The sequence below is a fragment of the Anopheles marshallii genome, chromosome 2 (assembly GCF_943734725.1).
Source record: "Anopheles marshallii chromosome 2, idAnoMarsDA_429_01, whole genome shotgun sequence".
Lineage (NCBI taxonomy): Eukaryota > Metazoa > Arthropoda > Insecta > Diptera > Culicidae > Anopheles > Anopheles marshallii.
In genome coordinates, this window is record NC_071326.1 from 5,202,251 (window position 1) to 5,218,000 (window position 15,750).

General features: G+C 43.6%; 5 protein-coding genes across 5 annotated transcripts in view; 3 read left to right on the plus strand and 2 right to left on the minus strand.

Annotated features, from left to right (window-relative positions):
* Window positions 1-163: 163 nt before the first annotated feature.
* Window positions 164-1,140, minus strand: LOC128707422 (mediator of RNA polymerase II transcription subunit 4). Its single transcript, XM_053802374.1, has 2 exons — window positions 1,070-1,140; window positions 164-975 (listed from the first exon to the last, which is right to left on the minus strand). The coding sequence occupies exons 1-2, from the start codon at window positions 1,138-1,140 to the stop codon at window positions 246-248; spliced, it is 801 nt and encodes a 266-aa protein (XP_053658349.1). The 3' UTR covers window positions 164-245.
* A 473-nt stretch (window positions 1,141-1,613) lies between these two features.
* LOC128707801 (RNA-binding protein NOB1) lies at window positions 1,614-2,969 on the plus strand. Its single transcript, XM_053802758.1, has 2 exons — window positions 1,614-1,676; window positions 1,758-2,969. The coding sequence occupies exons 1-2, from the start codon at window positions 1,614-1,616 to the stop codon at window positions 2,967-2,969; spliced, it is 1,275 nt and encodes a 424-aa protein (XP_053658733.1).
* Window positions 2,970-3,782: 813 nt separating this feature from the next.
* LOC128709456 (adipocyte plasma membrane-associated protein Hemomucin) lies at window positions 3,783-5,723 on the plus strand. The gene is made up of 3 exons (XM_053804453.1): window positions 3,783-3,898; window positions 3,997-4,202; window positions 4,282-5,723. Exons 1-3 carry the CDS (start codon window positions 3,783-3,785, stop codon window positions 5,721-5,723), a joined length of 1,764 nt encoding a protein of 587 aa, XP_053660428.1.
* A 1,104-nt stretch (window positions 5,724-6,827) lies between these two features.
* LOC128709457 (zinc finger CCHC-type and RNA-binding motif-containing protein 1-like) lies at window positions 6,828-7,510 on the plus strand. The gene is made up of 2 exons (XM_053804454.1): window positions 6,828-6,949; window positions 7,036-7,510. Exons 1-2 carry the CDS (start codon window positions 6,828-6,830, stop codon window positions 7,508-7,510), a joined length of 597 nt encoding a protein of 198 aa, XP_053660429.1.
* Window positions 7,511-14,141: 6,631 nt separating this feature from the next.
* Window positions 14,142-15,750, minus strand: part of LOC128709625 (neurexin-1) — a 77,199-nt gene continuing 75,590 nt past the window's right edge. The window contains exon 22 of the mRNA XM_053804629.1: window positions 14,142-15,385. Coding sequence (XP_053660604.1) covers window positions 14,142-15,385 — 1,244 coding nt within the window. The remainder of the gene's footprint in view (window positions 15,386-15,750) is intronic.

Consider the following 15,750-nt stretch of genomic DNA (forward strand, 5'->3'; position numbering starts at 1 on the left):
AATCCTTGGAATAGCCACAACATCTGATGATTGGTTATTTTCCTATAATGTTGCTTGTTTGATATTTAGTTTTAGATCTTTTCGCTCATGTTTCATACTGTATGCTGTAGTTGGTTCGTAAATAAATAAGCTTCATGGATAGAAATCAGTAGAGGGGTTCGTTTCATTTTCCAGTCACGACTTGCGACATGCTAATATTACACGGCAAATACTTAATGCTAAACAATCACCACAATCACCAGCGCTCATTGGGAATCGCTAGAGCTCGAGCTGGAACTTTCCGTGGACATAACTTCCACATCATCCTGCGATGCATCCTTATGCGCCCGTGTGTCCAACGAAACTGATCCACCACCGGAGCCCATCGACATATGCAACTCCCCGGAAGGATGCCATGCAAACTGGTTCTGTGCCGATGCCGGAATCTCACCGCCGGCTCCGGCACCGCCCGCTGCCCCCGACACGGACGTGTTTCGATGCATCTCGTTCAAACTGTTGGGATGTTGCAGATTGTGTCCATTGATGTTGAGATCCGACTTTCCCAGAAATCCTAGTCGCATTTCAATATCTGTTGGGTATGGCCGGCGTAGGTCACCCTGCTGCCAAGTAAGCGGTGCACAAATCGCGTGTGACGCACTGATGCGGTGGGCAAACTTGATGAGTTCCTCCGACGAAACTGGCCTTTTGTTAGCCTTCGTAATACTGGCCAGCTTTTGTCGCGCTTGGAATATGGACGTAGCAAGAATTTGTTCCGCTTCCTTCAGCTGCTTCTGAAGTTGGTTGATTTCTTCGTCCTGTTTCCGCACCTGCTCCCGTAACGCATCCATGTTCTTCTCAATACCAGCCTGTTCCGCAGCTAACTGAAGGGTTGATTTCAATTCCTTGTCTTTCAACACGAGCAGTTCGACCAGCTGAGCGTGGTCGGTACTGGACATTTTCTGTGCCTTCGGAGCGATGGTATTCTCGATCAGTTCCCTGCAGACACACGAGGTAAGGAGTTGCATTTTGGTTGCAGCTGTTAGCTAACAATATCCAAACGAAACATTCCCACTCCAAGGACCATACTTACTTGGCGACGATTTCTATATCGTTTATGATGGCCAGTAGCCGCTCTCGCGTGCTGAGATGGTACGAGGACATGTTGATATCGCACGGCACAGATTGTTTCCCGACGGAATAGCCGACCAAACAAATCAGAAGTTTGCAATCCTGGATTATGTTTTGCTGTCACCGCATAGCTAGGTTTACTTGACGGCATTGATTACTTCCACAGATGCGGCTAATGACTGTTGTAAGGTTCTCCTGCTGAGAAAAAATACACAATTATTTTCTGTTCTTCATGGATTCAATCCAATACAACACGTGCAACATTTGGAGTAAAGATTCCTTTTTGCTTACTGCAACAAAACAGCTGGAACCAATTGAGTTGCAATTTCATCAAAAGATTGCGTGCTGTTGCAACTGCAACTGTCAGAATAAACTCCAATATGGTCTCCCGTGTCACATGTGCAGAGCCTTTTTCATATTCATTCCTGTCATTTGTCGCGTGTGTGCAATGTGTTTTTGAATCAAAACATTGAGACAAAACTCTCCTGCTAATTTGCAATCACAAAATGCCGAAATTTCAACATTTAATTGTGGATACTGCAGCATTTGTGAAAAATTTGCAGCTTCAGGTAATTTCAGTTTGTGCTCAAAGTTTAAAATAACGCCATCGCTTAGCACCATAAGCTAACAACGTTTCCTTTGTCTCACAGAACTATGCCGAGAACTGCTATACCGTACCAGGCGTTCTAGCTGAAATCCGTAACAATCGACAGATTAAGGCCTTGGCTGTGCTTCCGTACAATCTACAAGTGAAGAGCCCGGACCCAGATGTGTTGGCGGAAGTAGTAGCGATAGCAAAGAAAACTGGCGATTATGCTTCGCTTTCGCTGGTTGATCTGCAAGTTATTGCGCTAACGTACGAACTGGAAACAATTCACGTAGGTCGTGAGCATCTGCGTGATGAACCGACGCCGGCCATCACGGTAACTGCCGATACAAAGCCAGCTGCTCTACAGGGTACGGAATTGTTGAAGGGTTTTTATGTTCCGTCGAAAAAGGGTGAAGAAAATGAGGAACCGCACCAGGACAGAAATATTTCTGAGTCGTCACAAGAACACAATGAATCTGAGGAACAAGAGCAATCTGAGTTAGTTTCTGCAACAGTTACGGATGAACAAAAGGGAAGTGTCCTTGATTCAGGAAACGAAGAGGAAGATCCCGATGATGAAATTTACGAAGAGGATGATGATTTCGAGGATGAGGAAGTAGATGAAGATGACGACGGTGACGACGGTGACGACGATGACGATGGTTGGATAACGCCCAGCAACATCAAACAGGTCAAGCGTGACATGGGAATGGATCTGCACGAAGAGGCACCAACAACCGTAGCCTGCATCACAACCGATTATGCTTTGCAAAATGTGCTGAAACAGATTGGCTTGCAGGTTGTAGCACTGGACGGTCGTATCATCAAGCATGTGCGCACGTACATATTACGGTGTTATTCCTGTTTTAAAACGACACCGGATGCGACAAAGGTGTTCTGCCCGAAATGTGGCAATAAGACGTTGAAGAAGGTAGCCGTCAGCTTGGACAGTGAGGGTAAACAGATTATCCACATCAACACTCGGCGGCCGCTGACGGCTAAGTACAAAAATCGACCAGTGGCTAAGTTCGATGGTGGGAAGTATGCTACCAATCCGCTGCTGTTCGAAGATCAACCATTGCCACAGCAACGCATCTCGAGGAAGGCTCGTTCGAAGACAAACGCCCTTGGGGATGATTATACGGCCGGTTACTCTCCGTTCGTGATGAGGGATGTGGATTCGCGTTCGGCCGTACTGCGAGGATCTTCGAATCTGAAGCAGCGAATGACCAACTATGCATATGACAACAAACGTCGAGGGTATAAGAAGTAGGCGGACGGGATGGTTCCGCGCATCCTGTGCACAATTGCATCGGGATTAAGTTAAAACAGATTTTCTTTTGGTTTCTTTATGAGGCTGAGATCTAAGATATACCGAAATAGAATGCATTCGGGGCCAGGAAACAGAGGAGGTATCCAATGGTCTTTGCGTCTGCTTATATATTCCAAGCAGCTATGTAATAAAGACAAATACATATTACGGTGCTTACATATTGTACTCCACTATTCAAATTCATGAAGACATAAACCAACGAAGAGCGTTTGGCCAACTCAAAGTAAGCCGACTTCGGATTTTTTAGTACAGTTGCTCAATTATCAATTCAAAGCCGTATTCGCCGTAACCTTTTTTATGGAAGAGAAAGTGTTACAAGAACAAATAAATAGTCGCTTTTTGAGATAATGTTCATGCTTTATATTGTAAATTTCATTCATTTTTCAGTAATTTGAATTAATTTTAAGCACTCCTAGCAAATTGAAGTATGAATCGACAGTCTGCACTCCACCAAACCGGGTGCCGTGTCATCAAGTTGTGTCAAATTGGTTTAGGTGTCAAAAATAATAAAAAAAATACTGCTGATGCGGCGGAACCAGCAGAATTTCCGTACCATCTAGTTTTCGTTAGTTGTCCTGTGTTCTTCTCTCTTCTAGTCAATAGGAAATCAGGTACGTGAGACATCTCTCGTATGGATTGTGTATAACCGATTATTGATCTTGTTCCTTGTGCTTTTGGTTGATTATCGGCAGTGATATTGTGGGTGGTATCCGAGTTCGCTTCATCAGCAGTGCACCGTTTCAACACGGCAAAATGGGCCTCCTGTACAGGGTTCGTGTGCGAGTCATCAACTGTTTAATCTTCTTCTTGTTGGTTGTGTTGCTTCCCCGCTTGCCACCGAAAACTACATTCCCATTCGAAGGATTTAGGTGAGTGCGCTACGGTGGGCTAGAGATACGATCTTGCCGTGTGGCAATATACATTACATAATTGAATCTTTTTGCCACATTCATCAATTGCCGCATAGATTCGCCAAGCCACGCGAGCTGAAAGGAGCATTAGAACCCACGAATCATCTGGACAATGCGGAACGACTGTTCGAGGGAAAGATTTACGGTCCGGAAGCTTTGCTCGTGCACGGAAAGGATCTATTCACTACGATCCATGGTGGTGAAGTAATTCGCATTAATGGCGAACATATTACGCACATTGCCAAATTCGGAAAACCATGCGGTAAGCATAGAATTGAACATGCTTCTGCTCGACTATTCCGACCAAGGTCTTCAGAACAGCACCATGTCTTTGATTGCAGAGTTATCGTTCGAGGAGGAAACATGCGGTCGTCCGTTGGGACTAGCTTTCGACACGAAAGGATCGAACCTGATCGTAGGTGACGCTTACTACGGCATCTGGTCGGTTGATCTGACAACGGGTAACAAGGAACAGCTCGTTTCGCCTGACACCGTGTTAGAGGGCAAGGGAGTAAATCGTAAAGGAAAACTGTTTAACAGCGTAGCGGTCGCTCGCAATGGCGATATCTTCTGGACGGATTCCACTTCCGACTTCACGCTGCAGGATGGAGTGTTCAGCGTTTTTGCCAATCCTTCGGGCCGTCTATTCCATTACGATCGCAGCACGGGCAAGAACAAAGTGTTACTGGATCGTCTGTACTTTGCCAACGGTGTGGCATTGAGCCCCAACGACGAGTTCGTGCTGGTGGCGGAGACAATGGCATCGCAGATTCGTCGATACTATTTGACGGGGCCGAAGGCTGGTACCGATGATATTTTCATCGATGGTCTACCCGGGTTGGTGGATAATCTCGTGGCGGACGCGGAAGGCATTTGGGCTCCATTGATCCAAGCCGCTGACGATGAGAATCCTTCGCTTCCGCAAATGTTGTCCAACGTGCCGCTTATCCGCAAGTTTGCGATTCGTATGCTAGCCTTAGCTGAACTGCCGATGCGGTTCATCCACCAAGTGTTCCCTAATGTGCACACGCAGCGTATCATTCACGCAATCGGTCACTTTGAGTCCCTGATATTCTTTTCCCCAAGTCGTCAAACCGTCGTGAAGATCAGCTGGAGTGGCCGTATCCTCGGATCGTTGCATGGTTTTGACGGTAGCGTTGGAAGCGTGTCGCATGTGGCCGAACTGGGAGACTACCTGTATTTGGGCTCACCATACAATAAGTTCTTGGCACGTGTTCCTCTTCCGAAGATGCCAAAGATAGAAGTCCGCGATGTGAAGTACAAACCTGCAACAGAGGCAACGACTACACCGAAACCGACAACAACTACCACGACTACCCCGAAACCGACGACTACAACCACGACTACCCCGAAGCCAACGACTACCACGACTACTCCAAAGCCGGCCACGAGCACGACTCCTAAACCAACAACGACCACTACCACTCCTAAACCTACAACGACCACTACCACTCCTAAACCAACAACGACTACCACTCCCAAACCGGCAACTACTACTACCCAAAAGCCTAAAACCACGGCAACTCCAAAGGCTACTACTACCACTCCAAAACCAACAGAAGCTCCAAGAGCGTCCACCGAAGTACCAGTGACAGCGAAGAAAAGCGATAAGAAACCATCTGCACCGGAGCAACCGGGAAGCACCAAGGAAACCCCAAAAGAGCCGGCCCCTATACACGAGAAAGTCCCCAACGATACTCCCAAACCGAAGCAGGAGAAATTGAAAGTGATCAAAAAGGGCGGTGATCAGGGAGAACTATAAGACTAGCGCGGTCAGTGACGCACAACAAATCATTCATGCTGATCATGATCATCACAACCACATATGCACAACACGTTCGCCAAGGGACACGTGAAAGGGCCAGTGTATTGAAATACCTCCAAGCAAAATGCGTAAACAATTTAAGTGCGCGTACTCGGTCCACCCGTCAGGAGTCATCGACAAAATGTCCGAGGGCAAAGCTTTACATACAATCGTTACCGTAACACCGTCAAACAGTCCCTGGCTTGATAGGAGGGAAGTTTTAAAGCAATAATCAAACATCCAACTGCGTATGATTGGGTATCGTCCACCAGAGTGCAGCAACCCCGGACCCGGAGAGGGTAGTTTAACTAGTAGCAGCTAAAAGTCCAACATTCTTGTTAATTTCATTCCATGAGTAAGGTGTGTTTTTTTTAAAGTCAGTTCATTCCTACGGGATTTTGTTCGCAACCCAGTATATACTCTGTTTGTGCGTAGGTAGGACTAATTTGTTCAGATATATTCATCCATCTTGCGACAGGCGGGGCCAAAGTTGTGACAACACAGGATTGGAGCTTGGGGTGAGAAAAATGTTCACTTCCGTCATTTTTCTCGCAGAAGAAAAATTTGGCAGCGATTAGTGATCGGTTAGATGTATTATAGGTTTAGGCGGGTTAAAATTAATGCCGGAAAGGAAATTGTGAAAGGTTAAACTTGAAATTGATTTCATACTCATCTGTTTTGTATATTTATTAGCGGTCTATGTTTTGATAAAAAATTTTGAACTCTTGGCACTATTTATGGTTTAATGTTTCCGACTGTGGTCACGATGGCGATGGAGAATATATATTTTTTTTTGCTTGGGTAATTTGTCTTAGTCGTGTGGTGTCGTATTCAAAGAAAAGAAAACGTGATGGAATTGTCCTTTTTTGTGCAAGAATGTTATTCTAGAGTTTTGGTTTGAAACGACCATAGAATGTTCTAAAGCAAGTGTTTTAAATTTTAGAACAACTACCCCCCTTTTGTTACATACTGTAGCTGTCAAAATTACAGTGAGCAGTGTTTGTAAACAACATTTGTTTCCCATTTCCTGTGCGGCGTGTAGAATCACCGTTTGCCGTAACCATGAGCAAACCGAAATCATTGGTGCCAGATATCCGAAGGACAGCGTACATTTCAAACCTTCCCTACGATTTAACCAACATTGATGTACATAAACTATTTTCCAAGCACGGTAAAATTGTGAAGTAAGTTACAAACCAAACAAAAATCCATTCGGTGATGTACTCGAAAGGATAATTATCGATCTCCCTACTTTGTCTCTATTCAACAGAGTTACTATACTTCGCGATAAAACAACCCGAAAGAGCAAAGGTGTTGCGTTTGTTCTTTTCTCCAATGTACAGGAAGCACTGGAATGTTGCAACGCATGCGATAATACGGAAATGTTTGGCCGTACGTTGAAGGCGAGTATCGCAAAGGACAATGGTAAATCGGGAGAGCATGCACAACGTAAACAGTATCCAGATAAAAGCCGCTGTTACGAGTGCGGAGAAGAGGGACACATGAGTTATAGCTGTCCCAAGAATGTGCTTGGAAGTAAAACGCCACCAAGAAAGGGTGGCCACATCAAAGCGAAACGAAAACATGAAAATGAAGAGGAATCTAGCGGTTGGGGTAGTGAATGTGAATCGGATGCACCCGTTGTAAGAGCTGATTTCGAAACGGCTGCTGTGAATGCTAAAAAGGTGAAGTACAAAAAAAGTGCTTACTTCAGCGATGACGAAGAACTCGATACAGAAGATTAAAGGTATTGTATAATTATCTCTTATTTGGTTTTACTACAAACTGTGCTATGCTTGGTATGCCTTACCTATGGTCTGTTACTTAAAATATCCATGACTGATTAGATAAAGCTCACGGAGCAGGTGTGTTGGTCTTCATATGGCACTTAATTCTATCCAGTTGGTTCTCCGGTACACAGGACTGACAACTAAGGAATGTGGGAAATTAAAGGGAAAGAACAAAATTGCTCAAACAAGGTACAAGGAAGGCTAGAAATTGTCAAGCCTTGTTGGAATTGTAGTGGCACAAAATTAAGAAGACTAGGTAAAGCTCTCCAAAAGAAAAACGTTCCCCAAAGCATAATACGAAAAATTGATTGAGAGTAATGTTAGTAACCTACTTTAGAGATTTAACTTATCAAATAAGAAATCCGCAGAAATCAAGAATAGTGCGAAGACATTCAACCATTAGCCTACACTCAACATAAGTTATATAATTTGTAGTATGCTCTATTTCGTAATAATCAAGGTCTGGTAACTCCATGAGAATGATCGACTTCCAAAATAGTAAAGTGGGACGGTGAAGAAATACAGAGGCAAAGCGTTCAAAATAAGAAGAGGAAATAAGCAATACAATTCATTTCTCTTCCCCTATATCTATTATTTAAACATTAGGGAAATTTGTTTTATGATAACAATGGTTGGCACTATTATTTAAATTACATGAGAAAAGTGTGGCAGATATAATTAAAGATGATTATGTATATAAAGAGAGATCTGTTTAAGTTAATGTACTTTCAATAATTGAAAAACGTTCAGTTCAACAAGTAGATTTCATAAATCGATTCGAGATTCTGTTCACGATGACGGATCATCAACTTCAGTGGTCTGAGAAATAAGATAGTACCATACTAGTGTGTACTTAGTAATTAGTATCCCAAAAAGAAGATAGTAATATTGTACAGTAATTTAGTGTTTACATTAATATAAAAAGTTTACATCAAGAAAACTCATCTGGAAGTATTTGAAGAACGTCAGTAGTAGTTGAGAAAGAACGCAAAATTAGTGTGTCATCACGCCATTTAGTCAATGCAACATCCGCAAATAGTTCATATTTCCGAATTATTTCTTTTATTGTTAGCAACAAAAACCATTCTCGGCTCTTTTTTTGGTAAGTGTGTGTGTGTTTTGTCTGTGTTGTGTACGTGTGTTTTTTTTTTCTTGTGTCGTTCACTCGTCCTGTAATATCTCTTCTTTAGCTCACTGAGGAATGTACATACCCTTTTGCTTACTTTACTGCTTGGTTTCCATGCTCAGCATCACCTACATTATGTGAGTATTGTATGTGTTAAAGATAGTTTGTAAAATGAGTGTGTGTGTTAGTGTTTTTAGTGTCCATTTTGTGGGTCTCTCCGTGTAAGTGTGCCGTGTATGCAATTATTAATTTCATCTGCCTATTTCCCTTCATTCCCACTAACGCTCTGTTTTCTCGCTTCCGTAATAAGATGTATAGGTTGTTTTGCTGTATTCTGTTGGCTATATAGTCCAGTATTCATTCAACAAACGTAAAAACGGACCGATCGTGTACAACATAAACTTCCTGGAGAAAACTCAAAAACAATCACTTACACTAATCAACTACTTCCTGTACATCCCGGTACCGTGTTTGGTGGCGGGACACACACACACACACGCTGGGGGGGGATCGAAACATTTCGAATTTGTCGCCCTGACGTAAATCGTAAATCAACATTCCAAACATAACCGGACTACAGCAGTAGCAGCAGTAGTAGTATTTAGTAGTAGTAGTAGTAGTAACATTAACTTATGTACGCACAGCTACATATTATGCACTCCGAGCAGCAGAACAAACGGGTGATTCGCCGTACTCGTCGTTATCGATTAGTCCTTTTACCAGATGTGCCTCTGACACCGGTGTGTTGTGCTGGGGCGATCGTGGATTTTTTTGTTGCTTGTCCACCCCATTTAAAGAAGAAAAACAAGCGCGCACACTCACGTTCGCTTCTGCTGCTCCTGTCACTTATTCTCTCTCTTGTTCTCTCTGTTTTCCTGTCTTTTTGTTATGTTGCAATCCTATTTGTTAGCTTATTTATCCCCATTTGCACTACTCTTTCTTTACAAATTCTACAACTTAACAAATTATATAACATACTTTTATATTTGTGTATTGTGAGTGTTTTTTTTTCTGTTGTGTGTGTGTCTTCTGTGGCGTTTTCTTTATATTAAATCTTAATCGCCATCAATTATACACACTCGCATGGCTAGTTGTGATGTTTTATTTTCTGTTTCTTTTGTGCTCCTTACAACACCGGGAGCGTTCTATACGTCTACGTCTGTTGCACACATTCAACTACTGCTGCATTGGTTGATAAGCTCACCCCTGTTTTATCACCTTCATTCGCAAAGAACGTGACTTTAAGTTGTGATCCAGCCCACCCTGTTTTAATGTGCAGTATTCTGCTTTATACACAAACTCAAAACAAAAACCGATCAAGTTTCTCGGATCTGCATCAGTGTTATGGCAGGAACTGACTGCAAAACCTATAGCCAAGATGGCGTGAAGCAGCTCTCGTAATATGCGAGTCAGCAGCAATAGTGCTGGGAGTTAAACGATTAATTAAAAGAAAGGTTGTAATGATACACCTTGCCATCCTTCTTGCCCAACTTTCTCCTTTTCCTTAGTCATTCTTCTCGATTTACGTTTCGATAACGCAAAATCTGAACGAACGTAGGTCACGGTGGCCCTTTACGATAGTTAGAAACTATATTTCAGTCAAATCCGTTTTCAGAACGCGCTTAGTTACGTTTGCTGTTGTTCCTATATGTTCGATAAAGCTAAGTAAAGTTGGGTTGTGTTTTAGATATTTCACCTCTACCACATTCACTCCGCTTTCGTGTGTAGCTTTTCATTCCGTTTGTCAAAGGGTAGGTGTCGATTAGATGGTTAGCAGCAGGAATCGTCTGTGATAATGGATCCTAATGCCATGGCGAAGTAGACACACAAACCAAAGACTAAAAGAGCTAACAGGGATTTAATACTGGCGCCTATCTAAGGATGATTGGGTGGGGATGATTACTCTATACCTAGTGCTTGGTTCATGGTTTATCGATCTTGCGCATGCAGTTTGACGGAAGCAGCTCAGTAAACGGTGTGATAGATAGTGATAAGAAAGATAGGATTTCACGCACGTGCACAGTGCGCTCCGTCGCTTTGATCGCCGGAAAAGGAGGGCTCGCGTGTCCATCGTTCATCAGTGACCCAGCACGTACCCTTAATGTTGGCAGGTGCTGTGTAGATACAAAAAGATACCCACTCCAAAAACTGATATGTTTGACCATACATTTTCGACATTCTTTTCACCAAAACCGTTTGTTTGCCGATCGAGATTCCGTGTTGCTTTGTTATGTAAAAAAGACTTTGCTCCCCTTTATCGACGTGTTGGTTTGTTTATGTGTGTGTGTGTGTGTGTTTTTTTGTTGTTGGGTAATAAATCGTGTGCATTCGATGTCGCCTCTCTGTATCATAATACGGGTTGGGAATTGCTGAAAGTGAGAACCAAACAAAATGTAGCAAAATCGCGCGCGTGTTTGCAAGACAAGCCAAGATGAACATAATGAGCTACCTGCCACATTAGTACGCTTTAGTAAGTGTGCTGTACTAAAATAATATTCTTTACTTTGTCGCTTGTCAAACCTTCGACCCCTATCAAGCATTTGCACACTGTTTCATTCTCAACACTCAGCATATCTCGTGGATTTTTACTAAACGAAAAGACCAGCAGTTTTATACGCTTTGCAGGCTTTATCCGTGTGTGTAGGTGAGTTTGTGTGTCTGTCTATTATCAAATATATATGTATATTTTTTATGTATGTTGTGTTTTCAATCCTTCCTCTGATTCATTATCATTGTTCATTATCGTTTTTGAGTCGGTACAAGTTCATTTAATTTGCCTTTCCTTTATTTCGTTTTGTGTCTTTGTTTGTTTGCTTCTTTTTTCTTCTAAGTTTTTGTTCCACTTTCGTACAATTTCTTCTTTGTAGTCTGTGATGTTTTAGGTTTAAATTTTAGATTAAACTTAGTACAAATTTGTGATTTCTTTTGCTGTTTCGTGTGTGTGTGTGTATGTTTGCGTGTGTATTAGTGTGTTTCGTGTAAAAGGAGCTTGACTGAGTGTCCTTAGAGATAATATTGTATAATGTTTCGTTTCATTGTTTTGTTCATAGTATCAATGGAGAGTTTTTTTTGTTGCTTCTTTAGAGTACAAGAGACAGTGCGCGTACAATTGGAAATAGAATATCGAGTGTAATTTTTCTTCATTTTGCGTTTGGTATTTGTTTTTTCTTCTCCACCCACGGTTCGTAGAACTATAGAAAATTCGGTGCAAGATTTGACGGGTTTTGATGTACTTTTAAATTGGATTTCGCTTCTCGGCACCCCACACTTCACGTACCACGGGATTTAAAACCATCCTGTGTGGGTGCTGGGGAGGTTTTTCCTTGACAATATGGCGAATGAGCCTTCTGCAAGGAGTTTTAGCCAAGGTGTGTACACAAATGGAACTAAAACGTGAACAGAAAGAAAATCAATAAAAGGCAAGGATTGAAAAATCTCACCCTCACACACACGCACACACACACACACGGGCGTGATAAGTTTACAGGAACGAAAGCAAAACCTTTTTGCCTTTTCTTCATTTAATTCACAAATGTGTGCCTTCGATGCTCGAATAAATGAGATATTACACTACAGCAGTGTTAGAGCCTACGATACTATTTACGTTCGTTCATCACTATCATGGTGTATGTGAGTGTGCGCGTATGTGTGGGTGTGAGTTAATATATCTTTCTTATCTTTTTTTGCATTTCTTTGCACCATTTGCCTTACTATTAAGGAATTTATATCAAAATAAGTTCCTTTTTTGTATGTTTTTTTCTTCTTTTTTTGTTGTTCTTGTGTTTGTAATATGATTTATGTATGTGTATATATATATATCTCTCTCTCTTCCTCTTATTTTTCCCATTTTATGTATTTCTATACTTGACTTGACTAAACCATGTGTGTGTGTTTTTTTGTTTTGTTTTTTTTTTCCTTTTGGTTTGTAACTACCCCACTCCCACTCCAGCATTAGGGATGTTCCTCCTTATTAGTAGATACCCCCTTACATCGGTATGCGGTTCTTCGCGATATTTCCTTACAATTAGAGTAAATTTGTGCAGAAAAAACAATTTGCTTGTACCGGAACACGGTGTAATGTCTTATTACATGCTTAAATTAGCTTAGATGACCTCCACCTGGTCATGTGTATCGTATCCTACATCCTGGTTTTAGTTTTGACTTGGTTTGTTGTTACTCATTAAGATTGAATTTCCGTTTAAATTTCTGTTTTTTTAGCACTGGCCGGGGAAATCGGGCCATCCCATCCGATCCACAGCATATGAACCTTGGGTGCATGTATATATATACCTTAGCTGCAGGTATGTTTTCTCCAAATTTTCTGCATTTGTATGACAGTGTGTGTGTGTATTGTGCCTCACTGATAGATTCTATTACCCACTATCAGTAAAAAGCTAGTAGTAACTAGAGTACTAAGAGTAGTAGTGTTTCGTAGGAGAGATGTTGATGTTGTAGCTTTCCCACGCACCGTGTAACTGGGGGAAGGTGTAACGATTATTCAAAGCAATAGGCCGAACCGCTGAAGGTGGTCGGAAACGGAAAAGCTGAATCCCTCCAAACATGCGGGAGCTGTGACCAGGGTAACATGGAAATCGCATTCTATCTCTTAACTGCCTATAATCGTACTAATAACCACAATGCCAACAATTTGTCAATCCCAGTGCTCGATTTCTTAGTGTTTTACTAAAGCTTTCAGGTTGGTTTTTTTTCATCTTCTTTTTCTCATCTTTCCTTCTAATAAGCGCTTTCGTTAGCGTATCGTAATTTTGGTTTGGTTCTTTGCTGGGTGTTTCACTATTTTCTGAGAGGAAATTGTTCACTGGACAGAGAGCGGAAAACAATAGCTGTGCCTTCGAAAGGATCTTGGTTTTGGGTTTGGTTGTATTCTCCTGTTCGTTTTTGCCCTCCGCAAGCGCTCAGCTGCGGGGTTGCTGTATCGCTTCAGCAACCATCATCGGATCGGTGTCTTCAAACACCTCGGTCAGTTTACTTCAAGTACTCAAATGCTTTCCAGCACTGGCGTATCTTGCAGCGGGGATACGCAGCTAAAGAGTAGTAAAATGTAGTTGCTTTCTCGTCTTCGCTTTGCTGTGCTGCATTTCCTTCTCGTGGAGTTGTTGGCGTTTTTTGATGCCCTCCGTTTCGATCTTGTCAATATCAATCCTTGCAACACTCGCACTCGATTCGATCACTTTCATAATTCCTAACTTGACTATTTACATTGCTTCAGGATGAACGTTGCACATGCGTGCCTTCAATGTACGCCTCACCCTACCCAGCTCTAGTGTGAGCTCGATAATTGCCACATCGTTTTTTTTTTTACATGATCGTCAAACACTATGCTCGATTCGGAACGATCTGCAGCATCACCGCAAGTTGGCGCGGAGCCTTGGGCAGTTCCATACTTTCCATCACGAGATCTGTCCATCGTATCACCTTCAATTTCTGTGCCGCAATTGCTTACACGTACCACTCCTTGATATCCTTCGAGTTGCGGCTCTTGTTACGCTGCGGTTGCCCCATACCGCCACCACCAGGGCCACCGGCAACTCCGCCTCCACCACCGCTGGACTGCATGCTACCCTTATCGCTTCCGCTACCGTTCAACCCACCGTAGCCCATGCTCATGTTTCCCCCGCTTCCCATGCCCATTCCGCCACCCGAGCCACTCACGCCCATCGCACCATTGCCCGGGCCGTGGTGTCGGAGCGAACCGTTCAACGGGAGCGTGCTGCCGCCATTCGAATGATGGCCATTGTAGTGCGGTGGCGCGGACGGTTGATGATGATGCTGCGGCTGATGGTGGCTCGCCTGCTGGGCCTGTTGGTTGTAGTGGTGCGCATTGTGCGTGCCCGAGTTTCCATGCGATCCGCCCAGCAGGGCCGCACTCGGGCCCTGCCCGTACAGTCCGCTCTTGTCGTGCTCCGTCTTGTACGATCGGTCACCGTTCGATTTGATCCACAGCACCAGCAGAATGACGAGAATGACGGCGATCAGCGCACCCGCCACGATCCCGATGATCATTGCGGTACGCTCCTCGGCTTCGGAGTTGATGCGGCCACCTTTGTGCTTGGGCAGCCGCGTCGGCGGGTACGGTTGCGGGTGCGGCTGGTACGGTTGCTCCGGTTCGGGGTTTGGCGGTTCCGCCACCTTCACGGGCGGTGGTCGCCGGCCGTTCGGTGTTTGATGTACGGTCGTGCGGTGCTCTTCGCCATCGTCCTCATCATCGGTCGGCAGATGCACATCCACAATCTCCTCCTCGGTCGTGGTCGGAGTTTGGGGGTAGGTTGTCTCGCGAATGTGATCCCGGTCCCGGTCGCGATAGCTGACGGTTGTTTCGGAGGGTGTGTGCTGCTGTTGCTGCTGTGTCGTTGAGCCGTACGTGCTGAGACCCACCGTCGTACCGGTGGAGGTCGTTACCACACGCCCAGTGGTGGTGGTGCCCGCCGTCGTACCGGAACCGGTGGTGCCCATCGAAACCGTCGTTCCGTAGCTGTCTACCGGACTGCCGTAGCTTCCACTACTGCTGCCAAAACTGCCGGTAGTACCACCACTGCTGATGCCGCTGGTCGTATCCATCTCGCTGGTCGTGTGTGAGGAAGATGAGTACGTATCCGGTGTTCGGCGTTGTGTCGTATACGACGGTGTGCCATCCGTTTTCCTATCAAAATCGACCGTTGTATAGGTCATCTCGGGGCTCGTTTCTGTAAAGAGATTAAATTTGTGATTAGTGGTAGAATGCTAGTGTTAGTCAAAAAGAACCTCCAAGGCAAATATTGGAGAGATCCTCATTCATAACTAATATTGACTCTAAAAATCCCTGGGTGTTGAAGAATTTATGCGTCACATTTCAATGTCTCCTCAAACAAAATATTTCCTTCACATATTTTCATTGCATATCGCTGGATTGTTTCATCTCGAAAGCATGAAGATACTAAAGCAGAAGAGGAACTTCTGGAGATGCTAGATAATTTTCAATCGATTGAGAATCCTAACTCCATATTCATAACTAACCATAACCATAACTAACTCCATAATCCAAACTCCATCTTGGTTTCGAAAACCTTAA

Excerpts from the sequence above, each read along its gene's own strand:
- LOC128707422 (XM_053802374.1), bottom strand. The coding sequence starts at position 1,140 with ATGTCCTCGTACCATCTCAGCACGCGAGAGCGGCTACTGGCCATCATA. Across the intron at positions 976-1,069 it reads GATATAGAAATCGTCGCCAA|GGAACTGATCGAGAATACCA; the intron begins GTAAGTATGGTC and ends GTGTGTCTGCAG.
- LOC128707801 (XM_053802758.1), top strand. The coding sequence starts at position 1,614 with ATGCCGAAATTTCAACATTTAATTGTGGATACTGCAGCATTTGTGAAA. Across the intron at positions 1,677-1,757 it reads TGAAAAATTTGCAGCTTCAG|AACTATGCCGAGAACTGCTA; the intron begins GTAATTTCAGTT and ends TTTGTCTCACAG.
- LOC128709456 (XM_053804453.1), top strand. The coding sequence starts at position 3,783 with ATGGGCCTCCTGTACAGGGTTCGTGTGCGAGTCATCAACTGTTTAATC. Across the intron at positions 3,899-3,996 it reads TTCCCATTCGAAGGATTTAG|ATTCGCCAAGCCACGCGAGC; the intron begins GTGAGTGCGCTA and ends ATTGCCGCATAG. Across the intron at positions 4,203-4,281 it reads CAAATTCGGAAAACCATGCG|AGTTATCGTTCGAGGAGGAA; the intron begins GTAAGCATAGAA and ends CTTTGATTGCAG.
- LOC128709457 (XM_053804454.1), top strand. The coding sequence starts at position 6,828 with ATGAGCAAACCGAAATCATTGGTGCCAGATATCCGAAGGACAGCGTAC. Across the intron at positions 6,950-7,035 it reads AAGCACGGTAAAATTGTGAA|AGTTACTATACTTCGCGATA; the intron begins GTAAGTTACAAA and ends TCTATTCAACAG.